This window comes from Somniosus microcephalus, chromosome 9 (genome assembly GCF_052327205.1).
Source record: "Somniosus microcephalus isolate GS21.2 chromosome 9, FLI_Smic_1.0, whole genome shotgun sequence".
Taxonomy (NCBI): domain Eukaryota; kingdom Metazoa; phylum Chordata; class Chondrichthyes; order Squaliformes; family Somniosidae; genus Somniosus; species Somniosus microcephalus.
The window spans coordinates 123,648,128-123,675,980 of NC_140995.1; the positions used below are offsets into that span (position 1 = coordinate 123,648,128).

The 27,853-nt window shown below is 51.5% G+C and overlaps 1 protein-coding gene across 4 annotated transcripts in view; it reads right to left on the minus strand.

The window, feature by feature from the left end:
* Positions 1-27,853, minus strand: part of moxd1 (monooxygenase, DBH-like 1) — a 156,794-nt gene that overhangs the window by 86,543 nt on the left and 42,398 nt on the right. For 3 of the 4 annotated variants that reach the window (XM_085997119.1, XM_085997118.1, XM_085997117.1), the window contains 2 exons: positions 17,379-17,546; positions 17,119-17,202 (listed from right to left, as the gene is read on the minus strand). The exons of the other annotated variant lie outside the window; for it this stretch is intronic. In XM_085997119.1, coding sequence (XP_085853245.1) covers positions 17,119-17,202; positions 17,379-17,546 — 252 coding nt within the window. The remainder of the gene's footprint in view (positions 1-17,118; positions 17,203-17,378; positions 17,547-27,853) is intronic. 4 annotated transcript variants of the gene reach the window in all.

Sequence of the window (27,853 nt, forward strand, 5' to 3'; positions counted from 1 at the left end):
AAACAAGTTCCTGCCCCCCCACCCCACAACAAGTTCCTAACCTTCCTCCCTTCCCACTCCCTCCACCTTGAATTTCTGATCTTTTCCCTCCCAACAAGTTCTTGATCTCTCCCCGCAGCCCAAGTTCCTGAGCTTCCCCTCCCCGCCACAATAGATGGGGTTGTGTGTGGGTCTCGGATTGTTAACAGGTTTATTGAGTACTAGCTGGAGTGCCCGGCGGTGCCGAGGGTTTTTTGAGGGCATGTTGGAGACGGGGGGGAGAGAGAGACTGGGTGGTAGAGAGAGAGAGGGGCTGGGGGGTAGAGAGAGAGACTGGGGGGGTAGAGAGAGAGAGAGACTGGGGGGGTAGAGAGAGAGAGAGAGACTGGGAGGGTAGAGAGAGAGAGAGACTGGGGGGTAGAGAGAGAGAGACGGGGGGTAGAGAGAAAGAGACTGGGGGTAGAGAGAAAGAGAGAGACTGGGGGGTAGAGAGAGAGAGAGAGAGACTGGGGGGTAGAGAGAGAGACTGGGGGGGTAGAGAGAGAGAGACTGGGGGGGTAGAGAGAGAGAGAGAGACTGGGAGGGTAGAGAGAGAGAGAGACTGGGGGGTAGAGAGAGAGAGACGGGGGGTAGAGAGAAAGAGAGACTGGGGTAGAGAGAAAGAGAGAGACTGGGGGGTAGAGAGAGAGAGAGAGAGACTGGGGGGTAGAGAGAGAGACTGGGGGGGGTAGAGAGAGACTGGGGTGTAGAGAGAGAGAGAGACTGGGGGGGTAGAGAGAGAGACTGGGGGGGTAGAGAGAGAGAGACTGGGGGAGTAGAGAGAGAGAGACTGGGAGGTAGAGAGAAAGGGAGATTGGGGGGTAGAGAGAGAGAGAGAGACTGGGGGGGAGAGAGAGAGAGACTGGGGGGAAGAGAGAGACTGGGGGGAAGAGAGAGAGAGAGACGGGGGGGAGAGAGAGAGAGACTGGGGGGGAGAGAGAGAGAGAGACTGGGGGGGAGAGAGAGAGAGACGGGGGGTAGAGAGAAAGAGAGACTGGGGGTAGAGAGAAAGAGAGAGACTGGGGGGGTAGAGAGAGAGAGAGAGAGACTGGGGGGTAGAGAGAGAGACTGGGGGGGTAGAGAGAGAGAGAGACTGGGGGGGTAGAGAGAGAGAGAGAGACTGGGAGGGTAGAGAGAGAGAGAGACTGGGGGGTAGAGAGAGAGAGACGGGGGGTAGAGAGAAAGAGAGACTGGGGGTAGAGAGAAAGAGAGAGATTGGGGGGTAGAGAGAGAGAGAGAGAGACTGGGGGGTAGAGAGAGAGACTGGGGGGGTAGAGAGAGACTGGGGTGTAGAGAGAGAGAGACTGGGGGGGTAGAGAGAGAGACTGGGGGGGTAGAGAGAGAGAGACTGGGGGAGTAGAGAGAGAGAGACTGGGGAGGTAGAGAGAAAGGGAGATTGGGGGGTAGAGAGAGAGAGAGAGACTGGGGGGAGAGAGAGAGAGACTGGGGGGAAGAGAGAGACTGGGGGGAAGAGAGAGAGAGAGACGGGGGGGAGAGAGAGAGAGACTGGGGGGGAGAGAGAGAGAGAGACTGGGGGGGAGAGATAGAGAGAGACGGGGGGAAGAGAGAGAGAGAGAGACGGGGGGAAGAGAGAGAGAGAGAGACGGGAGGAAGAGAGAGAGATGGGGGAAGAGAGAGACAGAGACGGGGGGAAGAGAGAGAGAGACGGGGGGAAGAGAGAGAGAGACGGGGGAAAGAGAGAGAGAGACGGGGGGAAAGAGAGAGAGAGAGAGACTGGGGGGAAGAGAGAGAGAGAGACTGGGGGGAAGAGAGAGAGAGACTGGGGGGAAGAGAGAGAGAGTGAGACTGGGGGGGAAGAGAGAGAGAGAGAGAGAGAGAGCGACGGGGGGAGAGAGAGAGAGAGAGAGAGAGACTAGGGGGGCAGGCCCGGCCCGGCCCGACTCACCTGGGTACCAGAACGGAGTCAGTCCGACACCGGGAGGCCGGGTGCCCATCGCTCCGAAGCGAGCCCGGGGTTCTTCTCTATCTCTGTATCTATCTCTCTCTCTCTCTTTGTATTTCTCTCTCTCTCTGACGTCTGTCTGTTGACTCTTCCCCTCTGCCGCTGTCAGTTTTTCTGCCGTTTTCTGTCTCCCTTCCTGCTGCCACCGCTCCCCGGCCCAAGGTGAGAGCCGGGCTCCGGCCCCACACCCGCACCGCCAGGGATCAGCACCCGGGGAACCCGCCCGCCGCCCAACATTTACAACAAACACCCTCCTCACCTGTCACGGAGTTGAAGTCTCCGAAAGCGGCCACGGTGCCCCGGGCCTCCGACCCGAAGAGCTCGGCAGTGACATCCTGCAGAGCGGAGAGGCCGGGGTGACAGGAGAGAGGGGAGAAAGCGGAGAGAAGGAGGAGGGTGAGGGTGGGGCTGGGGCCCATGGTCGGACAGAGGCAGAGTTGCTCCATCACAAACACCCCGCTGCCGCTGCAGAAGGGTGGCCGCCATTTTGTGAGGCACTAACAGTTTGAAGAATTAGGCCCCGCCCACACACACAATGAAACGCCCCCGTGACACAGCGCGCTCCCCCCGTATGTTTGGTCAACCATCATGTCACTCAACACTAATGAGCGGTTGGCTTTTGTACGTTTTTTCAACTTTTTTTTAAAGTAAATACGCCTATGACACTCCCCTGATTGGTCAAAGACGCCTATTACACTCCCCTGATTGGTCAACCGCTATTTAGTGGATTTTGTACATTTTTTTGAACGTTTTTTAAAAGTAAAAATGCCTAGGACACCCTCCTAATCATAACCTTGCTTTTGATATAACATATAACTTTTGAGTGATGCCCGGACAGACAGACAGACACCACTATCCTTTTATATATTTAAAATAATAAATATAGATATAGATTAAGTGAATAATGACAGTGTCATGAAATTCCGGATTTCATCCAGTCCAATTATGTCACTTGTCACACACGCATCGAGCTTCCCGAGAAATCCACCAGGTCTAGGGGGAGGAGAGGGAGCACGTGGTGCGGATGTAAAGGGGGTGGGGTTGGATGAACGTGATCCGTCTTACCATCTGCATTACGTTCTCACTCTCATCCGCTCCCCCCACCACAACTTAGACCGACCTGGATCATGTTCTTCCCTCATTCGCACTGTGCTTTCCGTGTTCATTACCCCGCCTTCCCCCCCACCGCCCGAGTTCCTGACCGACTCTCCCCTTCGATCCTTTCTCTCCCGCCTCCCCTACTCTCTCTTGCCCATCCTCTCTGTCTCTCCCCTCGCTCACCCTCCCTCTCTCACTTCCTCTTCTCCTCCCTCTCTCTCTCACACCCCTCTGCTCCTCCCTCCCCCTCCGATTCTCTCTCGCCCCTCCGATTCCTGCTCTCTCTCCCCCTCCGATTCCCTCTCTCTCTCCCCCCTCCGATTCCCTCTCTCCCTCCCCCACCGATTTCCTCTCTCTCCCTCCCCCTCCGATTCCCTCTCTCTCCCTCCCCCTCCGATTCCCTCTCTCCCTCCCCCTCCGATTCCCTCTCTCCCTCCCCCTCCGATTCTCTCTCTCGCCCCTTCGATTCCCCCTCTCTCCCTCCCCCTTCCGATTCCCTCTCTCCCTCCATCCACCCTCCGATTCCATCTCTCCCCCTCCCCCCTCCGATTCCATCTCTCCCCTCCCCCCTCCGATTCTCTCTCTCCCCCTCCCCCCTCCGATTCCCTCTCCCCCTCCGATTCCCTCTCTCCCCCTCCCCCCTCCGATTCCCTCTCTCCCCCTCCCCCTCCGATTCCCTCTCTCCCCCTCCCCCCTCCGATTCCCTCTCTCCCCGTCCCCCCTCCGATTCCCTCTCCCCCTCCCCCTCCGATTCCCTCTCTCCCCCCTCCCCCCTCCGATTCCCTCTCTCCCCCTCCCCCCTCCGATTCCCTCTTTCCCCCTCCCCCCCTCCGATTCCTCTCTCCCCCCCTCCGATTCCCTCTCTCCCCCTCCCCCCTCCGATTCCCTCTCTCCCCCTTCCCTCTCTCTCCCCTCCGATTCCCTCTCTCTCCTCCCCCCCGATTCCCTCCCTCTCTCTCCCCCTCTGATTCACTCTCTCTCCCCCCCTCCAATTCCCTCTCCACATTCCGCCTCACACCCCTCCTGACCTGCTCCACCCTCCAATTCACTCTGTCTCCCCTCTCCAATGCCCTCTCTCTCTATCTCCCCCTCCGTTCCCTCTCTCTCTCCCTCCATTCCCTCTCTGCCTCCGTTCCCCCTCTCTCTCTGCCTCCGTTCCCCCTCTCTCTCTCTCCCTCCGTTCCCCCTCTATCTCTCCCTCCATTCCCCCTCTGTCTCTCCCTCCATTCCCCCTCTCTCTCCCTCCATTCCCCCTCTCTCTCCCCCTCCGTTCCCCCTATTCCACCTCACCCCCCTCCTGACCTGCTCCTCCCTCCAATTCACTCTCTCTGTCTCCCCCTCCGTTCTCTCTCTCTCTCTCTCCGTTCCCTCTCTCTCTCCGTTCCCTCTCTCCCTCCGTTCCCTCTCTCCCTCCGTTCCCCTCTATCTCTCCCTCCATTCCCTCCTCTCCCCCCCTCCGTTCCCCCTCTCTGTCTCCTCCCTCCGATTCCCTCTCTCTCTCTCCTCCCTCCGATTCCCTCCCTCTCTCCCCCTCCGATTCCCTCTCTCCTCCCTCCGATTCCCTCTCTCTCTCTCCCCCCTCCGATTCCCTCTCTCTCTCTCCCCCCTCCATTCCCTCTCTCTTCCCTCCGATTCCCTCTCTCTCTCCTCCCTCCGTTTCCCTCTCTCTCCCCCCTGATGTGCCTCAATGAATCCGAGACTCAATGTTAACGGAACAAAGCAAGGCTTTTATTAACTCAGAAAGTAATACACATTGGAGAAGTGTCTCTCATCCAGAGATCTGCTGTACTGTCTGAGAGACACGCTGGGGCTTGCTTAAGTAGGGGCCAGGTATGGGCGGAGCCCTACACACAATACAATCCAGGTAAGGAAATGAAACTGAAACTAAACTAAACACAGAGAATACAGTGCCTGATGAATGGCATATTTCATCACATTCACCCCTTCTACAGATTTAGTCTGTTCGGGGGTTTGATAGTCCTCTGTGACCGACGTGGCTGTTGTGGTGCCGCGGGTGTCGGCTGGGTGTCCCCGGTGGCCTCCTGGGTCTCTGCCGGGGGTGCCGCCAGGGTTGTTGAAGGGGTAGTTGGTGGGGGCACCGTTGGTCGATGTTCTTCCGGGGGTGATGAAAGGATGGTGGGTGGGTAAGAATTGCTGTGATCGTTGTTGCTGTTGTGGTCGTGGTGTTGTCGTTACCGGCTGGGGCGACGTCTTTTATGGACTCGGTGTCCTCCCTTCCGTCGGCGTGACGGACATACGCGTATTGGGGGTTGGCGTGGAGTAGGTGCACTGACTCCACGAGAGGGTCCGTCTTGTGGCCCCTCACATGCCTTCGTACAAATACCGGACCTGGGGTGGAGAGCCATGACGGCATGGATACGCCAGAGGTGGATTTCCGGGGAAAGACAAACATTCATTCATGAGGCGTGGCATTAGTGGCAGTACACAATAGCGACCGTATCAAATGGAGCACATCTGGGAGGACTTCCTGCCAGCGGGAGATAGGGAGGCCCTTGGTCCTTAGAGCTAGAGTGACTGCTTTCCATACTGTCCCGTTCTCTCGCTCCACCTGGCCGTTACCCTGGGGGTTGTAGCTGGTGGTACGGCTCGTGGCGATCCCCCTGGACAGCATGTACTGGCATAGCTCTTCACCTCATGAAGGACGCCCCCTATCCATATGGATGTAGCTCGGCATACCGAACAGGCAGAACAGGCTGTTGAGGCATTTAATGACCGTGGCGCTGGTCATGTCTGGGCAGGGGGAAGGCGAATGGGAAACGGGAGTATTCGTCCACAATGTTCAGGAAGTAAACATTGCGGTCAACTGACGGGAGGGGGCCCTTGAAATCTAAGCTGAGCCGCTCAAAGGGCCGTGTAGCTTTGATTAAGTGGGCTCTATCTGGGCGGTAGAACCGAGGCTTGCACTCAGCGCAAGTGCGGCAGTTCCTGGTCAGAGACCGAACTTCCTCAATCGAGTAGGGTAAGTTGCGGGACTTTATGAAGTGGAACAGCCGTGTGACCCCTGGGTGGCAGAGGTCGTTGTGGAGGGTCTGTAGCCGATCCCCGGTGGCGCTGGCACACATCCCTCGTGAGAGGGCGTCGGGGGGGATTCGTTAAGGGCCCCTGGCCGGTAAATTATGTCATACTCGAAGGTGGAGAGCTCGATCCGCCACCTAAGAATCTTATCATTTTTAATCTTCCCCCTCTGTTTATTACTGAACATAAACGCTACCGACCGCTGGTCGGTAAGTAGGGTGAAGCGTTTGGCGGCTAGGTAGTGGCGCCAGTGGCGCACTGCCTCCACGATGGCTTGGGCCTCCTTTTCCACGGAGGAGTGTCTGATCTCGGGCCCTTGGAGGGTCCTCGAGAAGAAAGCTACGGGCCGCCCCGCCTGGTTGAGGGTGGCCGCCAAGGCAAAGTCAGACGCATCACTTTCCACTTGAAAGGGAGTGTTCTCGTCCACTGCCTGTAGCGTGGCCCGCTCAATATCCTGCTTAATGCTTTTGAAGGCGGCGTGGGCCTCAGCAGAGAGCGGAAAAGAGGATGCTTTCAAGAGGGGGCGGGCTTTGTCGGAGTAATTGGGGACCCATTGGGCATAATAAGAAAATAACCCCAGGCACCTTTTCAGGGCTTTGGGAGTGTTGGGCAGGGGGAGCTCCCGTAGGGGGCGCAATCGGTCGGGGTCTGGTCCGATTTCCCCATTCTCCACCACGCTGCCAAGTATGCAGAGGCGCGTGGTGTTGAAAACGCACTTGTCCTCGTTGTAAGTGAGGTTGAGTTTTTGTGCGGTTTTCAGGAACCTCTCGAGGTTCAAGTCGTGATCCTGCTGGTTGTGACCGCAGATGGTGACGTTGTCGAGGTAGGGGAAGGTTGCCTGCAAGTGGTGGTCATCGACCATGCGGTCCATCTCCCTCTGGAAGACCGAGACCCTATTCGTCACCCCAAAGGGGACTCTGAGGAATTGGTAGAGGCGTCCGTTCGCTTCGAAGGCGGTGTACGGGCGGTCCTCTGGTCTGATAGGGAGCTGGTGGTACGCTGACTTGAGGTCGATGGTGGAGAACACCCGGTATTGGGCGATTTGGTTCACCATCTCGGATATGCGGGGTAGCGGGTAGGCGTCTAGCTGGGTGTATAGATTAACCGTCTGGCTATAATCTATCACCATCCGCTTCTTCTCGCTACCCCTCACCACCACCACTTGGGCGCGCCACGGGCTGTTGCTGCGTTCGATAATGCGCTCCTTCAGGAGCCTGTCTACCTCGGTCGCGATAAACCGCCTGTCCTCCCAGCTGTATCTCCTGCTTTTGGTCGCTATTGGCCGGCAGTTGGGAGTAAGGTTCGCGAATAGCGAAGGCGGCTTTACCTTCAGGGTAGCCAGGCCGCACACTGTGAGGGGCGGCTGGGACCCACTGTACTTGAGCGTGATGCTTTGGTGGTGGCACTGGAAATCCAGGCCCAAGATCACGCTCGCACATAGATTCTTCATGATTAGTAATTTAAAATTATCGTATACAGTTCCGTTAACGGACAATTGTAACGCGCAGTAACCCATAATGGTCGATGTCTGGGTTTTATCAGCCATAGAGATGGTGCCCCGAGCAGGGACCACCGTTAGAGAGAGTTGTTGTGCTAGTTCAGGGTGGATAAAACTCTCCGTGCTTCCACTGTCAATTAAACATTTAACCCCGCACCCGTTTACCTCGATGTCCACCATTGATTTGGATAGCGGGTGCGGTCTGGTCTGGTCCACTGTGACCGATGCCACTGTAGGGCCCTGATCGAGACAAGATGGCGTCCACGCTGTCTGCTCACAAGATGGCGGACCCCACGAGGTCGGGCAAGATGGCGTCCAAGATGGCCGCTCCCACGGCGCACACGCGGCGGTGGCGGGTTTTCCAACGGGGTTCCCTCTGCACACCTTCCCGAAGTGCCCCTTCTTACCGCACTTAAAGCAGGTGGTGCCTTTCGCCGGGCACAGGTTTCTGATGTGCTTCGGCTGCCCGCAGAAGTAGCAGTTGGGGCCCCGACGCGTCGCGGCTGTCGTAGGGCTTCTGGGGGGAGAGCGGGGCCCCGACGGTGTCGGGCTGCCGGGCGGGGAAGATGCCTTCCAAGATGGCGGCGCCCTTGGTGCACACGTGGCGGCGTGGGCGGCGCGGGCCGAAGAGTAGGCGTCCGAGTTTCTCTGGGCCACATCCAGGGATCGCGCTGTGTCCACAGCCTGTTTCAGGTCCAATCCCGTTTTTTCCAGTAGTCTCTGCCGGATGTAAGTGGAGCTGAGGCCTGCGATAAAGGCATCACGAACAAGCTCGTCAGTGTACACTGCGGCTTTTACATCTTGGCACTTGCAGTCTTTGCCAAGCGTTTTCAGGGTGACTAGGAACTCATCCAGCGATTCCCCAGGTCGCTGTGTGTGAGTAGCGAGCAGATGCCTAGTGTACAACTCGTTCGTAGGCTGCTGGTAATGCGCCTTTAGGATGTCGCAGGCGGCCGGGTACGTGTCGGCGTCTTGGATGAGGGGGTAAACCTGGTGGCTTACCCAATTCCGCAGGATTCCGAGTTTCATACTTTCAGCGTCCGTAGCGCCTGTGATGGCTGCGGAATTGTCCAGGAAGAATTCCATACACTTAAACCAGTGTCCGAATCGTGCCGATGCATCCGAAGCATGCGGGTCCAAATCCAAACGTTCGGGTTTCAAGAGTTGGTCCATTGCGTTGAAAATTGAGTTAATAAAATTGATGTGCCTCAATGAATCCGAGACTCAATGTTAACGGAACAAAGCAAGGCTTTTATTAACTCAGAAAGTAATACACATTGGAGAAGTGTCTCTCATCCAGAGATCTGCTGTACTGTCTGAGAGACACGCTGGGGCTTGCTTAAGTAGGGGCCAGGTATAGGCGGAGCCCTACACACAATACAATCCAGGTAAGGAAATGAAACTGAAACTAAACTAAACACAGAGAATACAGTGCCTGATGAATGGCATATTTCATCACACCCCCCCTCCGATTCGCTCTCTCTGCCCCCTCCGATTCCCTCTCTCTCTCCCCCCCTCCGATTCCTTCTCTCTCTCCCCCCCTCGATTCCCTCTCTCTCTCCCCCTCCGATTCCCTCTCTCTCCCCCCCTCCGATTCCCTCTCTCTCCCCCCTCCGATTCCTCTCTCTCTCCCCCCATGATTCCTTCTCTCTCTCCCCCCTCCGATTCCTCTCTCTCCCCCCCCTCCGATTCTTTCTCTCTCTCCCCCCCTCCGATTCCCTCTCTCTCTCCCCCCCGATTCCCTCTCTCTCTCCCCCCCTCCGATTCCCTCTCTCTCCCCCCTCCGATTCCCTCTCTCCCCCCCTCCGATTCCCTCTCTCTCCCCCCCTCTGATTCCCTCTCTCTCTCCCCCCTCCGATTCCTTCTCTCTCTCCCCCCTCCGATTCCTTCTCTCTCTCTCCCCCCTCCGATTCCTTCTCTTCTCCCCCCCCATGATTCCTTCTCTCTGCCCCCTCCGATTCCCTCTCTCCCCCCCCTCCGATTCCCGCTCTCTCCCCTCCGATTCCCTCTCTCCCCTCCGATTCCCTCTCTCTCCTCCTCCCCCCTCCGATTCCCTCTCTCTCTCTCTCTCCCCCCTCCGATTCCCTCTCTCTCTCTCTCCCCCCCTCCGATTCCCTCTCTCTCTCTCTCCCCCCCTCCGATTCTCTCTCTCTCTCCCCCCCTCCAATTCCTTCTCTCTCTCCCCCACTCCGATTCCCGTCTCTCTCTCTCCCCCCCTCCGATTCCCTCTCTCTCTCCCCCTCCGATTCCCTCTCTCTCCTCCCTCCGATTCCCTCTCTCTCCTCCCTCCGATTCCCTCTCTCCCCCTCTGATTCTCTCTCTCTCTCTCCCCCCCTCCGATTCCCTCTCTCTCTCTCCCCCCCTCCGATTCCCTCTCGCTCTCTCTCCCACTCCGATTCCCTCTCTCTCTCCCCCCCTCCGATTCCCTCTCTCTCTCTCCCCCCCTCCGATTCCCTCTCTCTCTCTCCCCCTCCGATTCCCTCTCTCACTCCCCCCTCCGATTCCCTCTCTCTCTCCCCCCCTCCGATTCCCCCTCTCTCTCCCCCCTCCGATTCCCTCTCTCTCCCCCATGATTCCTTCTCTCTCCCCCCTCCGATTCCCTCTCTCCCCCCCTCTGATTCCCTCTCTCTCTCTCCCCCCCTCCGATTCCCTCTCTCTCTCCCCCCCTCCGATTCCCTCTCTCTCCTCCCCCCTCTGATTCCCTCTCTCTCCCCCTTCCGATTCCCTCTCTCTCTCTCCCCCCTCCGATTCCCTCTCTCCCCCCCTCCGATTCCCTCTCTCTCTCCCCCCTCCGATTCCCTCTCTCTCTCTCCCCCCCTCCGATTCCCTCTCTCTCTCTCCCCCCTCCGATTCTCTCTCTCTCTCCCCCCTCCGATTCCCTCTCTCTCCCCCCTCCGATTCCCTCTCTCTCTCTCCCCCCCTCCGATTCCCTCTCTCTCTCTCCCCCCTCCGATTCTCTCTCTCTCTCTCCCCCCCTCCGATTCCCTCTCTCTCTCCCCCTTCCGATTCCCTCTCTCTCTCCCCCCCTCCGATTCCCTCTCCCCCCCCCTCCGATTCCCTCTCTCTCTCCCCCCTCCGATTCCCTCTCTCTCTCTCTCCCCCCTCCGATTCCCTCTCTCTCTCTCCCCCCTCCGATTCTCTCTCTCTCTCTCCCCCCTCCGATTCCCTCTCTCTCCCCCCTCCGATTCCCTCTCTCTCTCTCCCCCCTCCGATTCCCTCTCTCTCTCTCCCCCCTCCGATTCTCTCTCTCTCTCTCCCCCCTCCGATTCCCTCTCTCTCTCCCCCCTCCGATTCCCTCTCTCTCTCTCCCCCCTCCGATTCCCTCTCTCTCTCCCCCCTCCGATTCCCTCTCTCTCTCTCCCCTCCGATTCCCTCTCTCTCTCTCTCCCCCCTCCGATTCCCTCTCTCTCTCCCCCCTCCGATTCCCTCTCTCTCTCCCCCCTCCGATTCCCTCTCTCTCTCTCTCCCTCCTCCGATTCCCTCTCTCTCTCCCCCCTCCGATTCCCTCTCTCTCTCCCCCCTCCGATTCCCTCTCTCTCTCCCCCCTCCAATTTCCTCTCTCTCCTCTTTTGATGCTCTCTTCCTCCAGCTACCCTCTTCCTCCAGCTACCAACGAATCCAGTGACCTTCTCTTTACGGAGCTGAGGAAAGCGTGGCCCACGGTGCAGGCCGCAACGGTTAGGTACTGCGCCTGCACGGCTCCAGGTACCGCACTTGCGCAGAAAACCGCAAAGGTGTTCGTGCAGATAATCACAGTGCTGCCAATTCCACTCAAACAATTCAGTGCAATCCCCTAACTCACTAAGATGTATGGAATAGGGTCAAGACCTAACAGTAAGGGCTGGATTTTCAGCAGGCCAATTAAGGGCCAGCCGGCAACAGGCAACATCACAGACTGAAATTTCATCTGTCAAGACGTGTTGACAGATGAAATATCAGTGTTTCACAGCTGTTTGAAGCTGTCAAACACTGACAGTCTGATTTCTAACCTGAGTCCTTCTACGCAGACTCAGTTAGAACTCTCACCGGCACTGAAAGCTGAAGACTGTCACTTTTGACAGTTTGCAGCCATTTTGCTTTCAGTGCCGGCTGAGTGATGGACTCCCGACACCTAGAGGAAGAAAGGCTGTTGTAATGTATACAACATTGAAGGGACTACTTTGTTTTGCGGATGTACATCCTTAGTTGCGAGCGTATATAACAGACGCGTATCGATTTGTATAGTCAGTGCCGAAGTTCCAGTTACCCAGTAAAGATCACTTGAAGTTACTCTCAGTCTCTGCTGCTTTATTATTTTATGTAGTTGTGCATAGCGGTACAAACACAACAAATTGGCGACAAGAATTATGAACCTACATCTTCCTATTCTGGCATCGCATCCAGGGGACACCGAAATTTGAAAGAAAGGAGCGAGAAGGTGTAGAAAATGGAGCACGCTTGCTAAGCTAGGCAGGGGATACGTAAGTCAAGTGAAAAGTGCACAGGACTTGCATGACGCTAGCTAACTAGTAAAGAAAGAAAAACGGGTTTGGAAAAAAAAAATGGCGATGATTGGCACTATTGCAGCATTTGATAGCAGCATTGAAGACTGGGCAACTTACATTGAAAGAGTGGAGTTGTACTGTGAGGCTAACGGAGTAGAGGTAGAAAAGAAAGCCACTGTTTTGCTGAGTGTTATGGGCGCAAAGACATACGGGCTGCTACGTAGTTTATTAACCCCTGAAAAGCCAGCAAACAAAACATTCAAACATATAGTGGACACACTCCAAGACCATTTAAGCCCCAAACCACTGCTCATAGCCGAAAGATTTAAATTCCATAAACGGAACCAGAGCAAAAATGAAAGCATTTCTGAATATTTGGCAAAGTTGCGCAAATTATCAGAACATTGCCAATTTGGAGTGGACTTATCAGACGCATTGAGGGGCAGATTTGTGTGTGGCATGCAAAGTGAAAGCACACAAAAGAAGCTCCTGTCTGAAAAAGACCTCACATTGGAGAAGGCTCTAAGTATTGCAATATCAATGGAAGCAGCAGCACGTGGCGCTTTAGAAATTCAACAAAAATCCCTGGAATATTCAACTAATAAAATGTCACTGAAACAAGAAAAGAAGTGCTATCGCTGTGGCAAAATGTCACATGACCACAATGACTGTTGGTTTAAAGATAAAGACTGCAGACAATGTGGCAGACGAGAGCACATTGAAAGAGTCTGCAAAGCAAATAAGAAGCCGAAAACTGATACAATACAGAGTAACAAAAAGGTACATCAAGTGACTGAAAACAAGAAACCTTTCAAAGATAGATACAAGAAGGTACACCACGTGACTGGAGACAGTTCAGATAAAGGAAAAAGTGACACAGACTCAGAGGAAGAGGATCTGGCTTGTCTAAAACTACACAGTGTGAAAGAGACAGGGGATCACAGAATAATATGGGTTACTCCAGAAGTGGCAGGAGTTAGGCTGAAAATGGAGTTGGACACAGGCTCAGCTTTAACAGTGATCTCTGTTCATGACTACAAACGACTGTTTTCACACATACCGCTAAGGCCAACTAAAGTACTGTTAAAGACATACACAGGACAAAGAGTGTGCCCCAAAGGTAAAATAAAAGTGACAGTGACATACAAAGAAAAAAAATACCGCAATTGAACCTCTATGTAGTGGAAAATGGAGGACCACCATTGCTGGGACGCGAATGGCTCAGGAAAATACAGTTGGATTGGCACACCATCCAAGCACTGTTTGTGTCAGCAAAGGAGGACAGCCACGCCACTCCTGAGAGACTATCACAAATACTCTCTGACTCTCAGGAAGTGTTCAAGAAGGGAGTAGGAACACTTAAGGGTATGAAAGCAAAAATTAAGATTGAGGAGAACGCAAATCCAAAGTTCCACAAGGCCAGACCAGTGCCTTATGCAATTCGCCCTTCAGTAGAAGCAGAGCTGGAGAACTTGGAGCAGTTAGGGGTCCTGTCCAAGGTGGATTGGAGTGAATGGGTCACACCTATAGTTCCAGTGATGAAGAAAACCTCCAGCACAAAACCAGGAAAGCCAAGAAAAGTGCGCATCTGCAGAGACTTTCAAGTGACTGTTAACCCAGTCCTCCACATAGTACAGTACCTATTGCCTCGCATTGAGGACATCTTTGCTTCCCTGTCAAGAGGGGAATGCTTCACAAAGATTGACTAGGCCCAGGCCTATCTCCAAATGGAAATTGATGATGCATCAACGAAGTACCTGACAATAAATACGCACAAAGGCCTTTACCAGTACAATCGGCTGGTATTCGGAATAGCATCAGCTCCTGCAATCTGGCAAAGGGCAATGGACCAAGTCCTGCAGGGGATCCCAGGTACTGTGTTATCTTGATGACATCATCATTACTGGCAAGAATGACAACGACCACCTTTCCAACCTCGAACGGGTGCTCATCAGGTTACGGGAGTATGGGCTCCAAGCGAACCGAGACAAATGTGAGTTTTTCAAAAAGGAAATCTCATACTGTGGACATGTGATTGACAAGGACGGTTTACACAAGTCTCCAGGCAAGATTGAAGCTGTGATTAATGCACCAACACCTGAAAATGTGTCTCAGTTGAGATCATATCTTGGACTGGTGAACTACTATCACAAGTTCTTGCCAACCTATCCACAGTGTTACATCCACTAAATGCACTGCTACAGACAGGGTCACAATGGAAGTGGAGTGACAGCTGTGAACAAGCTTTTCAAGAGAGTAAAAGACTCATTACTTCAGAAGAGGTGCTAGCTCACTTTGACCCATCCTTACCTATTCGACTGGTATGTGATGCTTCACTCCATGGTATTGGTGCCGTGTTGTCACATAAGTTCCCAGATGGCTCAGAAAGACCAATAGCCTTTGCCTCAAGATCATTGACTACAGCTGAACGCAATTATGCACAGATTGACCGAGAGGCCCTCAGCCTTGTGTGGGGAGTCAAGAAATTCAACCACTACTTGTATGGTCAACAGTTTACACTGTTAACTGACCACCAGCCTCTCGTTTCAATCTTCAACCCAAGGAAGGGCGTTCCAGTGATGACGGCACAACGGCTGCAGCGATGGTCACTCTTCCTAGGGGCTCACCTGTATGACATTGAATACAAGGGGATCAAGCAACATGGCAACGCCGATGGTTTGTCACGTTTACCACTGCCGACCTCAGAGAGAACTACAACAGTTGACTCAGCAGAGGTATTTCACACAACAATAGTTGAGCAGCTACCAGTGACAAACTCCCTCATTGAAAGAGAAACACGCAATGACCCTATATTGTCAAAAGTTTATGACATCACTGTGAAGGGATGGCCAGCGCATGGTGACTCATTGTTTCCAGCATTCTCAGCTAGGAGGGAGCAATTATCAGTGTGTCGGGGAACACTGATGTGTGGCTCACGAGTTGTGATTCCTCCCAAGCTTCGTAACAGAGTGCTAGATGAACTGCATGAAGGCCACTTAGGTACGATAAAGATGAAAAGCCTTGGCCGTGGTTACGTGTGGTGGCCGGGAATTGACAAACAGATCGAGGACCTGACAAAGAGCTGCTCAGGATGTCAAATGGTCCAGAACGCACCACCACAAGCCCCTCTCCATCCATGGGAATGGCCCTCATCACCATGGCAACGTGTGCACATCGACTTTGCTGGACTGTTCATGGACTCCATGTTCTAGATTGCAGTTGATGCACATTCCAAATGGCCCGAGATCATTAAAATGAAATTAACCACATCTGAAAAGACCATTTCAGTTCTGAGGACTATGTTCGCTAGAAATGGCCTACCAGGACAAATCTGCACAGACAATGGACGACAATTTGTCTCTGACGAATTCCAAGGTTTCATGAGGAAAAATGGAATCAAGCACTACACATCTGCCCTGTACCATCCAGCGACAAATGGCTTGGCAGAAAGATTCGTACAGACTTTCAAGAAGGCCATCAAAGCAATGTACAGCGAGAATCTACCACTGCAACACAAGATAGACAATTTTCTCTTTGCTTATCGGAACGCAGTACACGCAGCCACTAATCAGACTCCAGCAATGATGTTTCTGAACAGGAACCTGAGATCTCGCATGGACCTTCTTAAACCGAATGTACGTCGTGATGTAGAGAACAAACAGTTCAAACATTTGAATGCTAAGCCAACAAGAAGCTTCAGTGTGGGACAGTCAGGTCTTGCTTGTGATTTCCGGACGGAAAAGTGGCAACCAGGGACAATATCCACAAGAGAGGGACCACTGATGTATACTGTGGATGTGGGAGAGAACGTTTTGAGATGTCATGTGGACCAAATTCTGGATGTTCAGGTGGAAAACACTCCTATACCTCGCCCAGACTCACCTGACATGGAAACAGACACTCCTGATTCATCAGCATCAGCCTCATCCACAGCTGAGAGCTCTACCTGTGCTGATAGCTCACCTGATGCACCTGTACCTGTACAGTCTCATTCCCCAAAGCAAGAGAGTCTGGAGAGATGTTACCCAGAGTGGCAGAGGAGGCCTCCCCAGAGACTTGACTTGTAAAAGGGCCGTTGACAAAATAAAATGTTGTTGGAATTTGAATTTTGTTACTTTTAAGAAAACAAAAAAGGTTACTGTAAAGACAGGCTCTGTATGTTAATTATAGAAATTTTGCGTAATATACTATTAAACTAAAGGGGGAGGAAGTGTAATGTATACAACATTGAAGGGACTACTTTGTTTTGCGGATGTACATCCTTAGTTGAGAGCGTATATAACAGACGCGTATCGATTTGTATAGTCAGTGCCGAAGTTCCAGTTAACCAGTAAAGATCACTTGAAGTTACTCTCAGTCTCTGCTGTTTTATTATTTTATGTAGTTGTGTATAGCGGTACAAACACAACAGCTGTTAAGGTAAGTACAGGTAATTTAAACTTCTTTACACACTTTAGACACACCAAACACACTTGCCTTTGCACTCATGCACCCATCACTCACCTGAACACTGACATCACGACCCCTCCAACTCCTTCAACCCGACGGCCCGCCTGCTCTAACCTGGCGTGGTTTGGCGCCGTCGGGAATCCCACACGACACCCCTCAAAATAGGGATTAGGCTAAAAACTGCCTGTTAACTACCTGTTAACAGGTAGTTAATTGGCACTAATCCCTTCCCGCCTCGGGTCGGCGGGTCCCAGTGCGGGGCGGGTACCCGCCTCCTTTGAAACTTACGTGGAGGCGGGTTTTGGGTGGGATGGTGTCGGGACCCCCGAATTCGGGATTTTAGCCCCCCGCACGCCTAAAAGCCCGCCTCACGGCCACTGAAAATCTAGGCCTAACTTGTTGAATGACAGGATTAAATAAATCAGGAATTTGAACAGATTGAAACAATACTCTAGGATTCATCCTCTACTGCCCTGTACTCCATGGCTACATCCAATTGTTAAAATTGTAGCTCTTATTTGCAGATATTGAAATTTAAACATTTTTATTAAATGAAAAGTTGTATTGCTTACCCTTATTACATGATGCTTTTTGGTCAGGGTTGGTAGCTTAAAGATTTGACACCAGTAGGTGGTGTCCTTTTTAGGTATTGAGACCTGTCTTGAACAAAATAAATCCAACAATTAAAAAAATGTATTTTTCTGTTTAAAAGACTTTTATTTTTGTAACACAAGTGAAAATAGAGAAACAATTCATAATATTTACAAGTAGATTATTCTGAAGATTATAGTCCTAGGCTGGATGCTATTAAATCTCTACTGTGTGTACTTACGTTATAATGTCTTATGTCAAATACAAGTACGTCACGAGGAACAGAAGTGTCCATCTCGGGGTTCAATAAATGAAGACTTTTCCTCCCACGGTTTAACAAGTGATATTGTGGACCATCTTGTTCCACATCTGCAGGGTGATAGGCCCAAATCACCCTGACAGTGTTTTCCTGACCACAAGCAATGAATAAAGACAAACGTTAGATTGTTAAATAATACTGAACAGTAAAAGTGAGTGTTTCATGTATTTAAAAAGGATTTAAATTATACACTGAACTTCTTAAAAATTTCGAATATAAATTCAGAGGAAAAATAAGCCAAGATTGGTCAAGCCAGTAGAATGTGAGAATACATAGCCAGAACAATAGGATACATTTCATAAGGGTTTGCACTGGAAGCACAGTCTCTCAAAATTTGATCCAAGTGTGGACTGACCAGAGCATCATACCTTGTTTGGATTTAGTTACCCTGAGAAAGGGTACAGAAAAATGCAACAAGATGACTTTAAGGGGGAGAAATTCAGTATCGCCCCGTTTGGGGCGCAATTATCGACCGAGTGCAAAGTTTAGCGCCTGGTGCTAATTATCGCCTCCAACTGCAAACTTAGCTTCTATCGCCCCTGGAGGTGATTGGAGCGCTAAATCAGGCGCTACACACCTCTCTTAAGGTACTAACGCCGAGGAGCGAGGCACTACCTCAGAGCGCTGGCAAAGCTCATGTGATGTCAGTCAGCAATGGAACACAGACACCCTGGCGCCGGCCAGTTCTTAAAGGGGAGGGTTGATCTTGCTCTCCATCCACACCCTGCTCATTGCAGCCTTGAATCTCGGCCTGGAGAGACCTGTACATCAAATCTGCCAGAAAGAGCAATGGAGAGACCCAGGGAAAGAGCTCAGAGTGCAGCCCCCAACAGTCTCTTCTAAATCGATGCAAGGAAGGTCAAATCAAAATGAACCTGCAAAGTGCTGCTCAGTACCCAAAACTCCTACACACAGCGTTGAATCTCTCCAGAAATCTGTCTCTCTCTCTCTCTCAGAATGCGTGGTACAAAAATGTCGCCGACAAAAAAAGGCAGGAAGCGGCCGCCTTTAAATAGCGCTCCCCCAGTCCCTTCCTGACTGCAAAACGTTCCCCTCAACCTGTCGTTGCTAGCGGCAGGCGGTACGGCAGGGGGCGCCACTCAATTTCCAGTCCAGGGCACTACCGGGGCATTGCACGCTCGACTGACGTCACGATCTGTGGGCGCAGGAGATCGTTGCGGTAGTGTTTAGTGCCGCCGCAAAATGTCTGGTCAATTTCACAAGCGGCGCAAACATCGGCGTGCCCGGGCGCTAGTTGCTTTGCGCCCCATTAGCGCCCTCTTAGGAGGCGCAAAGCAACCGAATTTTTCCCCCTCAATATGCAGAGGATAAGCTATAAGGAAAGATTGAATAAACTTAAGATTTGCTGTAAAGGAAGGGAAACGTGGACCTCAAGTCAAACACTGAGAAATCAACTATCAAAATAAAATTGTGCGCGGTCCCTTTAAAGAAATCGGCAGATGACGCCTCATCAAATGACGTCAACTGACCAGCTTCCTGTTAATTGGCCGGCAAGCCCACAGGGCGGGCTTAACAAAGTCAATCAAGGCAAAATCACGTCGGTGTAGCGGAAGCAGCTGGGGGCGGAACTGGAAGCCAGAAACCACCTAACCCACACTCAACCCGTCTACATTAATAAAATCGCGGCCAAAGTGTTTTTAGTTAGTTAGAGTAGATGATACATCTTGTCAAGATGGCGGCCGTGACGGTCCGGTGCTGAGATCGCTCTCCCTGTTTCGGGCGGCCAGCTCTCGCCGCTCGCTCCCGCAACCGGAGCGAGGTGCTCGGCGAGTCGGGCAGAGGAAGCGCAGCGCGATGAGCAGCAGCAGCAGCCAAGCCGACCCGCTGGAGCACATCGGCCGGCAGCTCCTCGGCGGGAAGGAATTCCGACTGGGAGAGGGGAGCCGAGCATGGCGGCCAGAGGCCGACCCGTGAAGAGAGAGAAGTAGGCCCCGGGCCGTGGAGCCGGCGACGGTGAAGAGGAGGCCACATTGGAGCATACACATCCTGACGATGTGTTCGGCGAGTCGGGCAGAGGAGCGCAGCGCAATGAGCAGCAGCAGCAGACTCATGACACGCTGCAGCACGTCGGCCGGCAGCTCCATTTCGGGTAACTCGCAGTCCGGATGGGAGGGGGGGAGCCGGGCATGGTGGCCAGAGCGGGAGAAGCAGGCCACCACACGTGGAGCCGGCAACAGTGAGGAAGAGGCCGCAGTGAAGAGGAGGATGGAGCGGCTGAGGGACATCGTGCTCCCACTGCCACGGGAAGCCATTGTATTGATTCTGAACGCGGCGGATAAAGGGGAACCAGTGGACGTAGTGTATTTAGACTTCCAAAAGGCATTTGGCAAGGTGTCACACAAAGGATTATTGCTTAAGATAAAAAATCACGGGATTGGGGGTAATATTCTGGCATGGATAGAGGATTGGCTATCTTACAGAAGGCAGAGAGTTGGGATAAATGGTTCATTCGCAGACTGGCAATCAGTAACTAGTGGTGTTCCGCAGGGGTCAGTGCTGGGTCCCCAACTCTTTACAATCTATATTAATGATTTGGAGGAGGGGACCGAGTGTAACAGATCAAAGTTTGCAGATGATACTAAGATGGGAGGGAAAGTAGTGAGTGAGGAGGACATAAAAAACCTGCAAGGGGACATCGACAGGCTAAGTAAGTGGGCAGAGATTTGGCAGATGGAATACAATAATGGAAAGTGTGAGGTTATGAACTTTGGCAGGAAAAATCGTAGAGCAAGTTATTATCTTAATGGCAAGAAACTGGAAAGTACTGAAGTACAAAGGGATCTGGGGGTTCCTGGTGCACGAAACTCAAAAGGTTAGTATGCAGGTGCAGCAAGTGATTAAAAAGGCCAATGGAATGTTGTCTTTCATTGCTAGGGGGATAGAATATAAAAACAGGGAGGTATTGCTTCAGTTGTACAAGGTATTGGTGAGACCACACCTGGAATATTGCATACAGTTTTGGTGTCCATACTTAAGAAAAGACATACTTGCTCTCGAGTCAGTACAAAGAAGGGTCACTTGGTTAATCCCGGGGATGAGGGGATGGACATATGAGGAGAGGTTGAGTAGATTGGGACTCTACTCATTGGAGTTCAGAAGAATGAGAGGCGATCTTATTGAAACATATAAGATTGTGAAGGGGTTGGATCGGGTGGATGCGGGGAGGATGTTCCCAATGATGGGTGAAACTAGAACTAGGGGGCATAGTCTTAGAATAAGCGGCTGCTCTTTCAAAACTGAGATGAGGAGGAACTACTTCACTCAGAGGGTGGTAGGTCCATGGAATATGCTGCCCCAAAAAGCTGTAGAAGCTACATCATTACATAAATTTAAAACAGAAATAGACAGTTTCCTAGAAGTAAAGGGAATTAAGGGTTACGGGGAGCGGGCAGGAATTTGGACACGAGTCTAGGTTCGGATCGGTCATGGCCCTGTGGGTAGCGGAGCGGGCCCAGGGGCCGTGTAGCCTGATCCTGCTCCTATTTCGTGTGTCTAATTCTGTTAGATTCAGGAGATGGTTCTGTGATAGTAGATTGGCGGTTAGGATCAGATCAGCCATGATCTTATTGAATGGCGGAGCCGGCTCGAGGGGCCGATTGGCCTACTCCTGCTTCTATTTCTTATGCTCTTATGTCCCTACGGGGAACAAGCATTCCATTGTATTTGTTACATATGGCAAATAAATCTAATCTGAATCTGAATCTGAATCTGATTTCACACAGGGGCCCACAGCATGGCCTTGCTTCCCAGGCTAGGTATCTGCTGTTTGTAAGTTAGGGTTTTGACTTTGGTTAATGTATCTTTAATTTGGCCAATGAAGGCCCAGCCTATGTTTCTTCCATTATTATAATGCTAAGGTAGGAATTGGAGTTCGTTTAACAGAACTGCTTGCAAAGCTATGTAAAAGTTAATTAATATAAAGGACATAGAATAGAAGGAATTTATGGGAGTTAAGATATCATCTCAGGATGGAACGGTCTGTTAGATTAAGGGAAGATAGTTTGGATAGCAGCTGGTTGAGCAGACAGCTCTAGCTTAGGGCCTCTGATTTAATGCTTGGTACATGCACTGGCTGCACCAGGGAGGACAGGGCCGGACGAAATAAGAGGGATCCATATGGATTGGCCATCAAAATGTATAAAGAAGAAAGACATGTGAGGGGAAAACATAGGACCCCTTGAGGGAGGGTCTTCATCTGTAAGTTTAGACAAAGAACTCGACATGCCACTGGGCATCTTGTTTTAAGGGGAACCTCTGTAGGTTAAATGGTCCTGTCCATATTCTACCCCAGGCCCACCCCTAAAAAGAGAATAAAAGAAAGATCTAAAGAGCCCTTAGCTCAGACAGTGGAGCAGAGGGCTCCAAGAGTGGATCGATGGTCCAACACTTTTCCGAGAGTGGATCCATGCTGATCCTAGTCTAACACTCTTGGGTAGTTCAAGGAGAGAGACACGTGAGACAAGAAGGAGAACGAATAAGAAGAGTTGTTCATGCACGCCAGCTGTCTGTCTGATCGAGTCTGGTACCAGCTACTTGTCACAGTCGTATGTTTTTGCTGTATAACTAGTGTGTTATATTCTGTCCTAAACTCCAATTAAATACAATATACCCACCATATTGGTTTGCACTCGATCCTGATTATTTGAAAGACTAGAGATAATCTAATCTCTAGAGGTGGATGCGAAAGTAAAGTAAAGCAGGGGAATTATCCTGGTGTCCTGGCCAACACTTATCCATTAACCAACATCACCAAAACAGAATATGTGGCCATTTATCTCATTGCTGTGTGTGGGACCTTGCTGTGCACAAATTGGTAATCGCATTTTCCCACATAACAGTGACTACACTTCAAAAGTAATTCATTGGCTGTGAAGTGCTTTGGGACATTCTAGGGATATAAAAGGCACTATATAAATGCTTACCAGGAATGGTAACATAGTGGTAATGTTACTGGGCTAATAATCCAACGGCCTGGACTAATGATCCAGAGAGATAGCAAAATACTGCAGATGTTGGAAATCCGAAATAACAGCTCTTTCTCCGCCGCCTTCGTCTCCGTGCCCACTTCTCTGGCCGGGAGTCTTCCCCCCGCACAACTGACCCTTTCTCCCGCTTGCAGAATTCCCATTCTACCTGGACCCCTCCCCCTGGCCTCTTACCCTCTCTAGATCTTTTCATCGCTAACTGCCGCCGTGACATCGGCCGTCTCCATCTCTCTGCTCCCCTCACTCACTCCAACCTACCTCCCTCTGAACTTGCAGCACTCCATTCTCTTAGATCCAACCCTGACATTGTCATTAAACCCGCCGACAAGGGTGGTGCTGTTGTTGTTTGGCGTACTGACCTCTACCTAGCGGAAGCTGAACGCCAACTCTCCGACACCTCCTCCTACCTCCACCTGGACCATGACCCCACTACCAAACACCAAACAACCGTTTCCAAGACTGTCACTGACCTCATCTCCTCTGGAGGTCTTCCCCCCGCTGCCACCAACCTCATAGTTCCCCAACCCCGCACAGCCCACTTCTACCTCCTTCCCAAGATCCACAAACAGGACTGTCCTGGTAGACCCATCGTTTCAGCCTGTTCTTGCCCCACGGAACTTATCTCTTCCTATCTTGACTCTATCTTTTCTCCCCTTGTCCAGTCTCTTCCCACCTACATCCGCGACTCTTCGGATGCCCTCCGCCACTTTAACAGTTTCCAGTTTCCTGGCCCCAACCGCTTCCTTTTCACCATGGACGTACAATCCCTCTACACCTCCATCCCCCACCCGGATGGCCTGAGGGCGCTCCGCTTCTTCCTTGAACAGAGGCCCGACCAGTCCCCATCCGCCACCACCCTCCTCCGCCTGGCTGAACTTGTTCTCACATTGAACAACTTCTCCTTTAACTCCACTCATTTCCTCCAAATCAAAGGTGTTGCCATGGGTACCCGCATGGGTCCTAGCTATGCCTGCCTTTTCATGGGCTATGTGGAACAATCTTTGTTCCAGTCCTACTCGGGTCCCCTCCCTCACCTCTTTTTCCGATACATTGATGACTGTATCGGTGCCGTTTCCTGCTCTCGCCCCGAACTTGACAATTTCATTCACTTTGCCTCCAATTTCCACCCTTCCCTCACCTTCACATGGTCCATCTCTGACTCTTCCCTTCCTGTAAGAGCCATAAAAGCTTAAGAAAATACTTTAAAATATTGGTTAAATAGCATAATAGTTAATTTACCTGATTGACTTATTGTATTAAGAAACCCCCTATTTTCTTGCTCCAGTAGTACAGTCCGAGACACCCCCTTCATTCTTGCCACAATGGTACAGTCCCTAAGCCACACATGGTATGCAGCCATTTTACAGTTTAAACTCCACGTGGCTGAAGGAGGCAGAAGTTGTGAGGTTTGGAGCAATACAGTTTTTGACCGTGTTCGTTTATAAGTGTTTGCTTTGTAATTCCGTTTGTGAAGTGTTATAGTAAACAGTTTAAAAGACAAAGCTACGTTTGGGAATGTTTTATTTCGACACGCGTCTACTCGTTGTTAACAGCCCCACAGCTCAGTGGCTGCCTGTTTGGAAACTAAGAAGCGCCACTACACTTCCCTTCCTCGACTTCTCCGTCTCCATCTCTGGGGATAGGTTATCGACCAATATTCACTACAAGCCCACTGACTCCCACAGCTACCTGGACTACACTTCCTCCCACCCCGCTTCCTGTAAGGACTCTATTCCATTCTCCCAGTTTCTCCATCTCCGCCGTATCTGCTCCGACGATGCCACCTTCCACACCAGTGCTTTAGACATGTCTTCCTTTTTCCGCAACCGAGGATTCCCCTCTACCGTGGTTGACACTGCCCTCGACCGTGTCAGTTCTATCTCCCGCACTTCTGCCCTCACCCCTGCCCCTCCCTCCCGGAACCACGATAGGGTTCCCCTTGTCCTCATCTTTCACCCCACCAGCCTCCACATTCAACGAATCATCCTCCGGCATTTCCGCTACCTCCAAAGTGATCCCACCACCAAACGTATCTTCCCCTCCCCTTTCAGCATTCCGTAGGGACCGCTCCCTCCGAGACACCCTAGTCCACTCCTCTATCACCCCAAACAGCCCTTCCCCTTCGCCTGGCACCTTCCCGTGCAAGCGGAGGAGATGTAACACCTGCCCCTATACCTCCCCCCTTCCCACTGTCCAGGGCCCCAAACACCCCTTCCAGGTGAAACAGCGAATTACTTGTACTTCTCGCAATCTAGTATACTGTATTCGCTGCTCACGATGCGGTCTCCTCTACATTGGGGAGACCAAACGCAGATTGGGTGACCGCTTTGCGGAACACCTCCGTTCAGTCCATAAGGGTGACCCCGAGCTTCCGGTCGCCTGTCATTTTAATTCACCGCTCCATTCCCACTCGGACCTCACCGTCCTTGGCCTCTTGTATTGTTCCACGGAAGCTCAACGTAAACTCGAGGAACAGCACCTCATCTTCCGATTAGGCACTCTGCAGCCTTCCAGACTCAATATCGAGTTCAACAATTTCAGATCATAACCTCGACCCCTATTACATATTTTTTCTTGTAATTTTTCCACTCCTTTCCGCCCCCCCCCCCTTTCCTTTTGTTTCTCTCTCACACCTGGCAGCTATCTCTTGCCCTGCCAGTACACTTTACACCTAATCTCAGCCTATTACCATCTCGTCTAGCTTCTAATACCTTTCATTGTCTCTTTTACAGCTTTTGTTTCTTTCACTTCTTTTGTCCGATCGCAGCCCTGCCTTCGATCTATTTTCTTTTCTTTCCAGTTTTGAAGAAGGGTTCGACCCGAAACGTCAACTCAAATTTCTCTCCACGGATGTTGCCTGACCTGCTGAGTTTTTCCAGCATTTTCTGTTGTTATTAATGATCCAGAGACGTGAGTTCAAATCCCACCACGACAGCTGGGGAATTTAAATTCAGTTAATTAAATAAATCTGGAATAAAAAGCTAGTATCAGTAATGGAGAATCTATTGGATTTTAGGGAAGGAAATCTGCCGTCTGGCTCCAGACCCACAGCAATGTGGTTGACTCTTAACTGCACTCAGATGTAAAAAACCGCTATGAAACACAATAAGAATAAAATCAGACGGACCACCGGCTACGGACACGACAACGGCACAGTCAACCCTGCAAAGTCCTCCTCCCCAACATCTGTGGACTTATGCCAAAATTCTGTCATACTCACAGAATCACCAAATTCCTCCATCACCATCCCTGGGTATGTCCTGTCCCACCAGCGGCACAGAATGTACTCTGGGTGGGGGACTTCAATGTCCATCACCAAGAGTGCCTGCGACATGAGAACCAACACGAGGGAAAAACCTACTTGACCTCGTCCTCACCAATCTACCTGTCGCAGATGCATCTGTTCATGACACCACAGTCATTGTGGACGAAGACCCGTCTTAACACTGAGGACACCCTCCATTGTGCTGTGTGGCACTACCACCGTGCTAAATGGGATAGATTCAGAACAGATCTAGCAGCTCAAAACTGGGCATCCATGAGGCGCTGTGGGGCAGCAGCAGAATTGTATTCCACCACAACCTGTAACCTCATGGCCCGGCATATCCCTCGCTCTACCATTACCATCAGGCCAGGTGACATTAGCCTGATTCAATAAGGAGTGTAGAAGAGCATGCCAGGAGCAGCACCAGGCGTACCTAAAAATAAGGTGCCAACCTGGGGAAGCTGCAACACATGCATGCTAAAAAGCAGAAGAAGCATGTTATAAATAGGGCTAAGCAATCCCACAATCAACGGATCAGATCAAAGCTCTGCAGTCCTGCCACATCCAGTCGTGAATGGTGGTGGACAATTAAACAACTAATGGGAGGAGGAGGCTCCATGAATATCCCCATCCTCAATGATGGTGGAGCCCAGCATACAAGTGCAAAAGACAAGGCTGAAGTGTTTGCAACCAACTTCAGCCAGAAGTGCCAAGTGGATGATCCATATTGGCCTCCTTCTCACCATCATAGAAGTCAATTCGACTCACTCCACGTATTATCAAAAAATGGCTGAGCGCACTGGATACAGCAAAGGCTATGGGCCCTGACAACATCCCGTCTGTCGTGCTGAAGACTTGTGCTCCAGAACTAGCCGCGCCTCTAGCCAAGCTGTTCCAGTACAGCTACAACACTGGCATCTATCTGACAATGTGGAAAACTGCCCAGGTATGTCCTGTCCACAAAAAGCAAGACAAATCTAACCCTGCCAATTACCGCCCCATCAGTCTACTCTCAATCATCAGCAAAGTGATGGAAGGTGTCGTTGATAGTGCTATCAAGCGGCACTTACTCACTAATAACCTGCTCACTGATGCCCAATTTGGGTTCCGCCAGGACCAATCGGCTCCAGACCTCATTACAACCTTGGTCCAAACATGGACAAAGGAGCTGAATTCCAGAGGTGAGTTAAGAGTGACTGCCCTTGACATCAAGGCAGCATTTGACTGAGTGTGGCATCAAGGAGCCCTAGTAAAACTGAAGTCAATGAGAATCAGGGGGAAAACTCTCCACTGGCTGGAGTCATACCTAGCACAAAGGAAGATGGTTGTGGTGGTAGGTACTCAATCATCACAGCCCCGGGACATCTCTGCAGGAGTTCCTCAGGGCAGTGTCCTTGGCTCAACCATCTTCAGCTGCTTCATCAATGACCTTCCCTCCATCATAAGGTCAAAAATGGGGATATTCGCTGATGACTGCAGTGTTCAGTGCCATTCGCAATTCCTCAGATAATGAAGCAGTCCATGCCCACATGCCCTGGACGACATTCAGGCTTGGGCTGATAAGTGGCAGGTAACATTTGCGCCAGGAAATGACTATCTCCAACACGCGAGAGTCTAACCACCGCCCCTTGACATTCAACGGCATTACCATCACCAAATCCCCCACCATCAACATCCTGAGGGTCACCATTGGCCAGAAACTTAACTGGACCAGCCACATAAATACTGTGGCAACAAGAGCTCGTCAGGGGCTAGGTATTCTGTGGTGACTGTCTCACCTTCTGACTCCCCAAAGCCTTTCCACCATCTACAAGGCACAAGTCAGGAGTGTGATGGAATACGCACCACTTGCCTGGACGAGTGCAGCTCCAACAACACTCAAGAATCTCGACACCATCCAGGACAAAGCAGCCCGCTTGATTGGCACCCCATCCACCACCTTAAACATTCACTCCCTCCACCACCGGTGTACCATGGCTGCAGTGTGTGGCATAAAAATAAAACAAAAAAGGTGACTCAACCGTGGCTAACAAGGGAAATTAGGGACAGCATAAGATCCAAGGAGAGGACATATAAATTGGCCAGAAAAAGCAGCAAACCTAAGGATTGGGAGCAGTTTAAGATTC